Source organism: Phacochoerus africanus, chromosome 2, assembly GCF_016906955.1.
Source record: "Phacochoerus africanus isolate WHEZ1 chromosome 2, ROS_Pafr_v1, whole genome shotgun sequence".
Taxonomy (NCBI): domain Eukaryota; kingdom Metazoa; phylum Chordata; class Mammalia; order Artiodactyla; family Suidae; genus Phacochoerus; species Phacochoerus africanus.
Window position 1 is genome coordinate 118,579,771 of NC_062545.1, and position 9,773 is coordinate 118,589,543.

At 40.8% G+C, this 9,773-nt stretch overlaps 1 protein-coding gene across 4 annotated transcripts in view; it reads left to right on the plus strand.

Moving 5' to 3' along the window:
* RAB27A (RAB27A, member RAS oncogene family) overlaps positions 1-8,721 on the plus strand; it is a 73,219-nt gene extending 64,498 nt beyond the window's left edge. For all 4 annotated transcript variants that reach the window (XM_047766304.1, XM_047766303.1, XM_047766306.1 and 1 more), the window contains one exon: positions 7,290-8,721. In XM_047766304.1, the coding sequence (XP_047622260.1) occupies positions 7,290-7,488 (199 nt within the window). In that variant the 3' untranslated portion in view covers positions 7,489-8,721. The remainder of the gene's footprint in view (positions 1-7,289) is intronic.
* The last annotated feature ends 1,052 nt before the right edge of the window (positions 8,722-9,773 follow it).

Here is a 9,773-nt window from a genome sequence, read left to right on the forward strand (position 1 = left end):
AGGAGCATCTGGGGAGCTTCTGACCACTACTCCTGTCTGGGCCTCCCCTGTGAGCTTCTGACATAATTGGTCTGAAGTGGTTTATCAGGAAAGATTTAAATAAAGAGACCTATTTACATATGAAGAGATTTCTTACAGGGATTGAGCTTCTGCACTTGTGGGAGCCGGTTAGGCAGTCTCTGAAAAGTGTCACTCTGAGCCTGCTGCTGAAGATTGAAGTCCACAGCATGGGCAGTCAGACGGGAAGATGGATTTAAAGTGGGGAGAGCAGGAACCAGCTAGCAACTGTAATGATGGACTAAGGCTCGTGTTAGTTCTTGCTGCTTCTGACCCAGATGGTGTGGGCATCCTACAGACGCCAGGACCCTTTGCCACAGAGCTAAACACAGATACCTGGCCCAGGGTCAGAGAAGCTGAAGGAGGATCTAGGGGAAGGTAGAAAGGGGGCGGGTCTGGTTGCTTGTTGGTACCAAGGAGATGAGCCAGCAGATAACGGATGTCCCACGAGGGCTCCAGAATGGCTGCTGCCTCACTTCGGCCCTCCACATCTCCCCTGCATCTCTCTGTGGTCCACTCTAACCTGAAAGAGAATTCAGGGAAATGTTCAATCTAGGCAAGCCGTCAGATTTCAAAGCTACCATAGGTGGGGGGGGATGGGGGGGTGCTGGGCACTGGTATCTTATAAGAGCTCTCCAAGTGATTTTTGTGGAGGCAGGTTGAGAACCTCTAACTGAGGTGATTCTGAAGTGGAGGCTGACCAAGCCCTGCAGGCAATTCTGGATGCCTGATAAGCCCCCTCCTCTCTTGAGAGGCACTTGTAAAAAGTAGTGGAAGGAAAAAGGGAGGGCTCAAATACTGTGGAGGCTTCTGAAGTGTTGATGCTGGAGGCTGTGTTGCAAGGGGGTGAGGAGGAAGTACGTGATGAAGCAATGGAAACGGTGGACCTAGACCCTGCTTTGGAGAAGTGTGTTAACAAAGGCAGCTTGGGGAGTTAGCTAGATCAAACAAAAATATTCTCAAGTATTGTGGGGGTGGGGGATCTGGATTGACTTTTCGCCCTCTGGGCTTCTTAACTCTTTGCTTGTTTCTTCTGTGCTGGCTCTCAGGATTCTACATCCTGCCTGGTATCCAAGAGCCTGACATTTGCCTTCTGTCCCTGTGGTGAATCTGGGACTGTCTTTCATCTGTGCCCAGTTTGTAAGATCTGGGGAGTATTTCCTAAGAGGGGCTCAAAAGTTTCTGAATTGAGGAGTTCCTGTCATGGCTTAGTAGAAACAAATCAGACTAGCATCCATGAGGACGCAGGTTCAATCCCTGGCCTTGCTCAGTGGGTTAAGGATCCGGTGTTGCCATGAGCTGTGGTGTAGGTTGAAGACATGGCTTGGATCCTGCGTTGCTGTGGCTGTGGTATAGGCTGGCAGCTGTAGCTCCGATTCTACCCCTAGCCTGGGAACTTCCATATGCTGTGAATGCAACCCTAAAAACCAAAAAAAAAAAAAAAAAAGTTTCCAATTTGAATTAAAATGAGGAGAGAAGAGATTGATAGATAAGATAATGGAAATTACTGAAGAATGTTCAGGGATGGAAACCAATTTCTCTTAGGATTTAGGAAGTGTGAAATAGAAATCTGTAGGCTGTTTGGCAGTTTGAGAGGAAGGTAAAAAGAGGCAGTTTGGGAGTTCCCGTCGTGGCGCAGTAGTTAACGAATCCGACTAGGAACCATGAGGTTGCGGGTTCGGTCCCTGCCCTTGCTCAGTGGGTTAACGATCCAGCGTTGCCGTGAGCTGTGGTGTAGGTTGCAGACGCGGCTCAGATCCCGCGTTGCTGTGGCTCTGGCATAGGCCGGGGGCTACAGCTCCGATTAGACCCCTAGCCTGGGAATCTCCATATGCCGCGGAAGGGGCCCAAAGAAATAGCAAAAAGACAAAATAAATAAATATCCTGTGAACAGTAAAGCGGCCCAAAGAAATAGCAAAAAAAAAAAAAAAAAAAAAAAAAAGAAAAAAAAGAGGCAGTTTGGTACACATGGAGTTCACAAATTTGACATGTAAACTTGACTATTTTCATAGAAGCCCTTTTTTCTTTTTAATAATCTTAGCATTTTCATTGGTTGCACATGTGCTAAAGGACTGTGTTGGTTAGTTCATCTATATGCTAATAGTCAGAAAACAGTAGTTTATGGCATACTTCTTATCATTTGTATGTTGTCTGATGAATTTGCTTTTTTTGTTACAGTTGTGTTACCATTTATCCTCAATTCATAAAAATGGATTGTTGGTTCACAAGCTGGTTCTTTGAAATACATATGGAGAATAAAAGCCTATGTCTCGGGAGTTCCCAATGTGGCTCAGCAGTAATGAACTTGGCTAGTATCCACAAGGATGCCAGTTTGATCCCTGGCCTCACTCAGCGGGTTAAGGATCTGGTGTCATGAGCTGTGGTGCAGGTTGCAGATGGGGCTCAGATCTGATATTGCTGTGGCTGTGGTGTAGGCTGGTAGCTACAGCTCCAGTTCAGCCCCTACCTTGGGAATTTCCATTTGCCCGGGGTGTGGCCCTAAAAAGACAAAGAGAAAAAGAAGGAAAAAAAAAAAAGACTTTGTTTCAGAAAAACTTTGCAAACCTAATAAAAACATGTTACAGTAAAATTTTGGAACGTAAATCTGTGTCTGCTGGGATATGTAAGTCTGAAAATGAGGACTTTATGCAGCAGCCAAAAATAGAAAGGGTGAATTGGCTGCATGATAATGAATATTAGACTTTTTATTTTTAGTAGATTAAGAATCCTTTCAACCCTAATCTCTCCACCTCCTTTTTATTGCTATGGAACTTGGTTAAATTGTAACATGCAGCTCTTAGTTTACTTCACAATACAACAAAATGATGTATCTCCTAAACCAATCAAGGTTTTAGAACAACCGCAGAATAATGCTTTCCATATACGTTATGTTGGATAATATTGACAATGAAATCAGAGAAGAGAACAAAGCAGAGGTTTGTTCTCATCTGTACTTCTGCCAGTCAAAACTAGTATAGTTCTCACTGTTGCTGAAACACTTTTATGGCACAAATGAACATTATACAGCTTGAATGAACCTTTCCACAGAAAAGAAACTCATGGACTTAGAGAACAGACTTGTGATTGTCAAGGGGGAGGGGAGGGAGTGGGGTGGACTGGGAATCTGGGGTTAATGGATGCAAACTATTGCCTTTGGAATGGATAAGCAATGAGATCCTGCTGGATAGCGCTGGGAACTGTGTCTAGTCACTTGTGATGGAGCGTGACGGAGGAAAGTGTGAGAAAAGAATGTATGTATATATGTATGTGTACTGGGTCACTTTGCTGTATAAAACAGAATGTAACACTGGCAACGTTCCTCTTTTATTCTATTTTTTATTTTCTTTTTTGCTTTTTTTAGGGCTGCAACCATGGCATATGGAGGTTCCCAGGCTAGGGGTCAAATCAGAGCTGTAGCTGCTGGCCTACACCACAGTTCACAACAATGCTGGATCCTTAACCCACTGAGCAAGGCCAGGGATCTAGCCTGCATCCTCATGGATACTAGTCAGATTCATTAACCTCTGTGCCATGAGGTGAACTCCCGTTCCTCTTTTAGATGATACTGTTGGATTTCAAACTTTAGTATGATTCCGTATCACCCAAATGCTGGGAGCCCCATAAGAGTTTCTGATTTAGTAGGTGTGGGATGGAGCCCCCAGTTTTACATTTCTACCTGATTCCTAGATGCCGCTGACATGAGCGATTGAGGAGAGCACTTTGATTACTGCTGGCATAGCTGTCAAGTTAGTATGAGGTGTGCTTACTGGCAGATCTTTTCCTTGACAGCACAGCTGGACAAAATTGTTATGCACAAATATGAAGCAGGTGGCTACTTGTGCTGTGCTTGGGTGAGAGAAATGTGCTCAAGGACTTATCATTGGAAAATCCGTGCTAAATCCAGGAAGATCCCCTCTACCCCTTTACCCTGAGTTAATCACATCAGCTGTGATATATAGACTGTGTGGAGATGCTGTGATTAGTACCGAGAGAGCACCAGTCACAAGTGGGTAGACAAGGACTAAATAGTTGCATCTAAATGTCCTCCGACACTCTTCTTTATTCACAGAAGATAGTTGAAAAATTGAGATATAATTGACTTAAAACATTGTATTTGTTTTAGGTGTACAACATAAGGATTTGATATATGTATATATTGAGAAATGATTACCACAATAAGATTAGTTAACATCCATCACCACATATAGTTAGAATTTTTTAATAATAATTAAAAAGATCTTTTTTTTTTTTTTTAAAGATCTATTCTTGGGGGTAGCAGATTTAAGACAACTTTTTTCCCCACTAGAGTCTGCTGGCTGTTGATGAGAAAGGTGCTCAAGAGTTTCTGGAATGAAGGATCTGTGTAAAAAACATTTATTTACAACATCAACAAACTGAAAACAGACCATTTCTGGGATTTCAGGTGGCTTAGTTCAGTAGACTGCTCTCAGTCTGAACTAGCTAATCTCTAGTAGCCTGACTGTTGGAAAACTTGATGACTTCCTTTATTCAAGAAATAAACGAATGATGTATTTATTATTGGGCATATTCTAAAACCACACATATAAGTTGCAACTAAACTTAAAAATCTGATTTCCAGAGCTCCACAGAACTCAATAGAGGATCTGCATTTCATTTGGCATCATCTCCCTGGTTGAAACAATCTATACTCGTACCCTTTTCTGTAAATGCTTGTTCATCTAGCATCCTACAGACTGTGAAAAGTAGCAAGGCTTGCTTCTTCCTTTAGTCTAAAATTTCCCCATGATTTCTGGCTCTACATGTGAGCCAAATATGGAGAACCATTGGACAGAATCACCAAGTACACTTGCTTCCACTCCTGGTAACCTCAAACTGGGATCTAGGATCTTCTAATTTTGTAGAAATATGTAATAGAAAAGAAAACATCTGAATGTGAATCCTGACCTATAGCATTAGCTGGATAGAGATATCTTGGCGAAAAGCTATAAGTGATAATGTCTCCCTCATTGCCATTTTGCTTTTTTTTTTTTGAATTTAAAAATTTCTAATTTACCTTTTTGTTTGTTTTGTTTTGTTTTGTTTTTGCCATGCCCTGGGCATTTGGAAGTTCTGGGCCTGGGGATGGCCACATCAGTGACAACACTGGATCCTTAACTGCTTAGGCCACGAAGGAACTCCTGGTTTACCTATTTTTTAAAAGTGAGCCCAAACTGGTGTTCTGCATGTGTTCCAAAAGGCCATTGGTGGTCATTTATGAATTGCTATCACAATTACCTGCACAGGATTTTTTCAAAGGTTTGGTAATACTCTCCCTAGTCCTGCTGCACTAGCACCACTGTGTGGTAACAAGGAACAATACCATTGTCTCTACTTAAAAAAGGGGATGATTTATTTGATCCTCTTGTAACTAAGATTACTAAATTTCTGTCTAGAAAATATTAGGAAAAGCAGAATATTATTTTTTAGAGAAGAAGTTAACTCAATTAGGTGAACATTTATTGAACACTTTCTGGATGCTAGGCTTGTGCTAAGCCCTTTACATGTATTATTTCACTGCCTTTTTATTGAGACCCCAAGAAGCACAGTTACACCTGTTTCAAGATACAGAGAAGTGCTCAGGTAAGCAGCCCAAATGCCTTCTAAAGGTGAACATCAGGAAGATATTGACATGGCATAACACTGTAAATCAACTCTAAAGGAAAAAGGAAGATGTGGTTGTAAAAATATTACTGACTGCACCCACTGGACTTCCTATGCCCTTGGGACAAGCTGAGTAGTTAACTGACACAATATCACAAGGCACATTTCCTTGTGGGGGGGGGCATTATTTGTGATGGAAGGAAAAGTCTTAATTCAGGGTCTTCTCTGTGCATCTTATCCTGTTCACTTTTCCTCTGGCAGCTCAAAGAGCTGAGAGTGGAGAGGAGTGAGTTTTAGCATTCATTAATTCCTGTAGTAACAAAACCTACCTTGCTCCAGTTGCCCAGAAGACTAATCATTAGTCTAAAGATTTTCAGGTTGTTAACCTAACTCTTGGTTGCATTCACAAATGGCAAAAATAGATAAATAAATAAATAAATAACTTCCTTCCTTCCTTCCTTCCTTCCTTCCTTCCTTCCTTCCTTCCTTCCTTCCTTCCTTCCATTTCTAGGGCTGCACCCATGGCATATGGAAGTTCCCAGGCTAGAGTCAAATTGGAGCTGCAGTTACTGGCCTATGCCACAGTCAGCACAGATCCGAGCCAATCTGTGACCTGTGCTACTGCTTGAGGTAATGCTGGATCCTTAACTCACTGAGCGAGGCTAGGAATCAAACCCACATCCTCATGGACGCTGTCTGGTTCTTAACCAGCTGAGCCACAATGGGAACTTCCATATGTGTCCTGAATTTTAAATAACAAATTACAAACTCTTGTAACCTAACCCATTATTGTGTTGGAAATAAATGTTTATCAAGGCCACATCTGTCAAAAATGGCACATTTCTTATGTGTCAGATTCTAAGCACTTGAAATGTAAACTCATTTCATCCTTATAGGAATATACTATTATCTAGATTTACAGATAAGACAACTGAGGCACAGATGTTAATAGTTTTCCAAGGTTACACAGCTGAAAAGAGGTTATATTAGGATTTGAATCCAGGCAGCCATCTCCAGAGGGTATATAGTTTTTCACCATTGTTCAAAGTGTCTGTAATTTCCATGCACAGGTTTTTCTTTTTTTATTTTCAAGGACCGCACCTTGGCATATGGAAGTTCCCAGGCTAGGGGTCCAATCAAAGTTGAAGGTGCCAGCCACATCAGAGCCACAGCAATGCCAGATCCAAGCCTCATCTGCGACCTACACCACAGCTCACGGCAATGCCGGATCCTCAACCCACTGAGTGTGGCCAGGGATTGAACCCGCAACCTCATGGTTCCTAGTTGGATTTGTTTCTGCTGCACCACGATAGGAACTCCAGCCCTGTTACTTTCTAGCATTACAAAATTAGGGACGTTTCTTCGTCTTTCAGAGTTGCAATTTAATAATCTGTGAAATGGGAATAAAAACTTCCAGAAGTTTTACATCTCTGTTAGGAATACAGTGTCAACTATTTTATTTTTCACTTTTTAAGGTGCCCTGTGTGGTAAAATGTCTTTGTGGGCTTGTATATTTGTTTTCTTCTGATTTTCTAAGTTGAATTATCAAGGGCAAAGGTCATCATCCTTTCCCTCTGCATACTGTTACTTGAATTGTCACTGTCTTTCAGAATCCCCTACTTTGAAACTAGTGCGGCCAATGGGACCAACGTAAGCCTAGCGATTGAGACGCTCCTGGACCTGATAATGAAGCGAATGGAACGGTGTGTGGACAAGTCCTGGATTCCTGAAGGTGTGGTGCGTTCCAACGGCCATACCTCTGCAGATCCTTTGAATGAAGAAAAGGAGAAGGGGTCATGTGGTTGTTGAAGAGTCCAGTGAGCTACACAGTAATTCCAGTGGCCCAGGTCTGTGACTTCCTCTATGGCAATACATGACACAGAGAAAGATAAATGGGCATTGTGTACAAACTGTTTCTCACCCCTCAATTAGGCCTATCAGTCAAGCATCCAGTTTTAAAATTACTCTGCTGCAACCTTGTAAATATTGCTTTAAGATTCAGTCTGAGTGTTAGGAGAACTATTCCCCATAGCCAAAAGTGCCTTATCAAGTCTTAGCCCAGGGCAGTAGATCCTTCAAGGGTTCAGGATTCTGTAGGCACAGAACAGTGCGTTTACTTTGTAGAGTGACAGAAGATACCATTGCCTGCCTTAATGTAAGTAAGCCCAGAGTCTCACATTCAGGATCTTGATACATTGATAAAACTCTCAGTCTTTAATCAAATTTTGAAAACCTGACTTGCACCATAGGTGACTTTCTGAAATGCCATGTAAACCATTTGAATGTTAAATATGAATGTATGCAAACGATGGTTCAGTGTTTGTGAGTGTTAATTTATGTAAGCATTCTCTTTAAAATGACTATAGGACAAATTATTGGCCTTATCTATAGACCCTGGAGAAACTGGACTGACCAGTTATGTACTCACTGTGACTATTGTTTGTGGGAAAGGGATTGGGAGTGAGGGCTAGGGTGGCTTAATATTGTATGAGCAATGGAAGTGGGACTTCTGGCTCCCTGCTGGATTCTCTTTGCTCCGACAGGTTGATTGAAGGGCCAGGGAACTAGATTTTTATGGCTTTAGTTCATTGTGATCTGTGCATTTATACTTGGCTTATATGCTGGCCATATCTGAATGTAGCTGGTGCTTATGCTAAAGTTATTTGTGATAAGTAAACACATAGCTTCGTTTTCTTCATATTTATAATGTTGTTCTGGCACCCTCAGACTGTAGTTTCAATTAGCTTGAGAACTACTAACCTTCTATTTTCACCATCAGGCTCTCTGTTGTTCATCTTTGCAACTTTTTTTTTTTTTTAAATTGGGGGAATTAGTTTTTAATTACATAAAATGGCTGTTTACTACTTGTAGTCTGGATGTTTGTACCTAAGCAGTTACATCTGTATTCTAGCTCGATATAAGAAAAATGAAATGTTCCATAGCCATGGGCCTTTACTGTACCTGCTGGATCTTACCAAGGTCATGTATTCTTCTGCTTTGCCAAAGTGTCTTTTTACCAAATTAAAGGTGGTTTCAAAATTGGCTTCATGGCAATTGTTTATAAAATCAAAGGGGAAAATTCTTATTTATTAAAGTAGTTTAAGTAAAGTAGATTAAAATTTCCAAAGAGCTTAATGGCTATTTAGGAAGAAATGCCACCCATTATAATTTAAATAAAGAATAAAAATAAACATATCTTGTGACAAATGTTTGGCAAAACTGTAATTAGAAAAAGGCGACTGATGGAAATTAATTACTTTTACATGATAATTTCTTTTTTTTTTCTTCTTTTTTTTTTGTCTTTTTGTCTTTTTAGGGCTGCACCCTCAGCATATGGAGGTTCCAGGGCTAGGGGTCTAATTGGAGCTGCAGCTGCTGGCCTACACGGCAATGCCAGATCTCCAATCCACTGAACTAGGCCAGGGATCAAACCTGCATCCTCGCAGATCCTAGTTGGGTTTGTTAACTCCTGAGCCATGAAGAGAACTCCTCAAATAGCTTTTTAATTGAGGATTTGTCCTATTTTTTTTTTTGCCACTGTCCTCCCAACATCCCCGTAAAGAAACTACCTGTTAAAAAAAAATTAACTTACTAAGATCTTATATATGTCTATCCTTGAAATGCGAACTTTTAAAAATACTAAGAAGTCTTGAGTCCTGTGTATTCGAATTGTGTATTATAGTGAGGAAAATATCCAGACATTTCAAGGACAGAGTCATAATCACAAGCAGTGCCTTCTAAAGTTGCCATAAGACTTAAGTGGAGTCAATCATACTTTTGTAGCTACATATCAGGGAATATTTTATATAGTTTATTTGTATAGTTAAAAAGAAGACAGTATCTATATGTTTGAGCCTATCAACCAAATGAGCAGTTAGCTACAGAGTCCATTGGTCTTAATCATAGTATGCAACTAAGCATGCACATGCAATACTGCACACAAAAGAGTCATCTTTAATTATTGACTAAATAACTTGTAGTCTCTTTGGAAATTCATTCATTTAAATTTATATTGAAGTACCATCTTTTTGGGTGTCAATGCATTTTTCTATTTACAAGCTTGTGTAAAAGTGAAGTGTATCTTCAGGGAACTT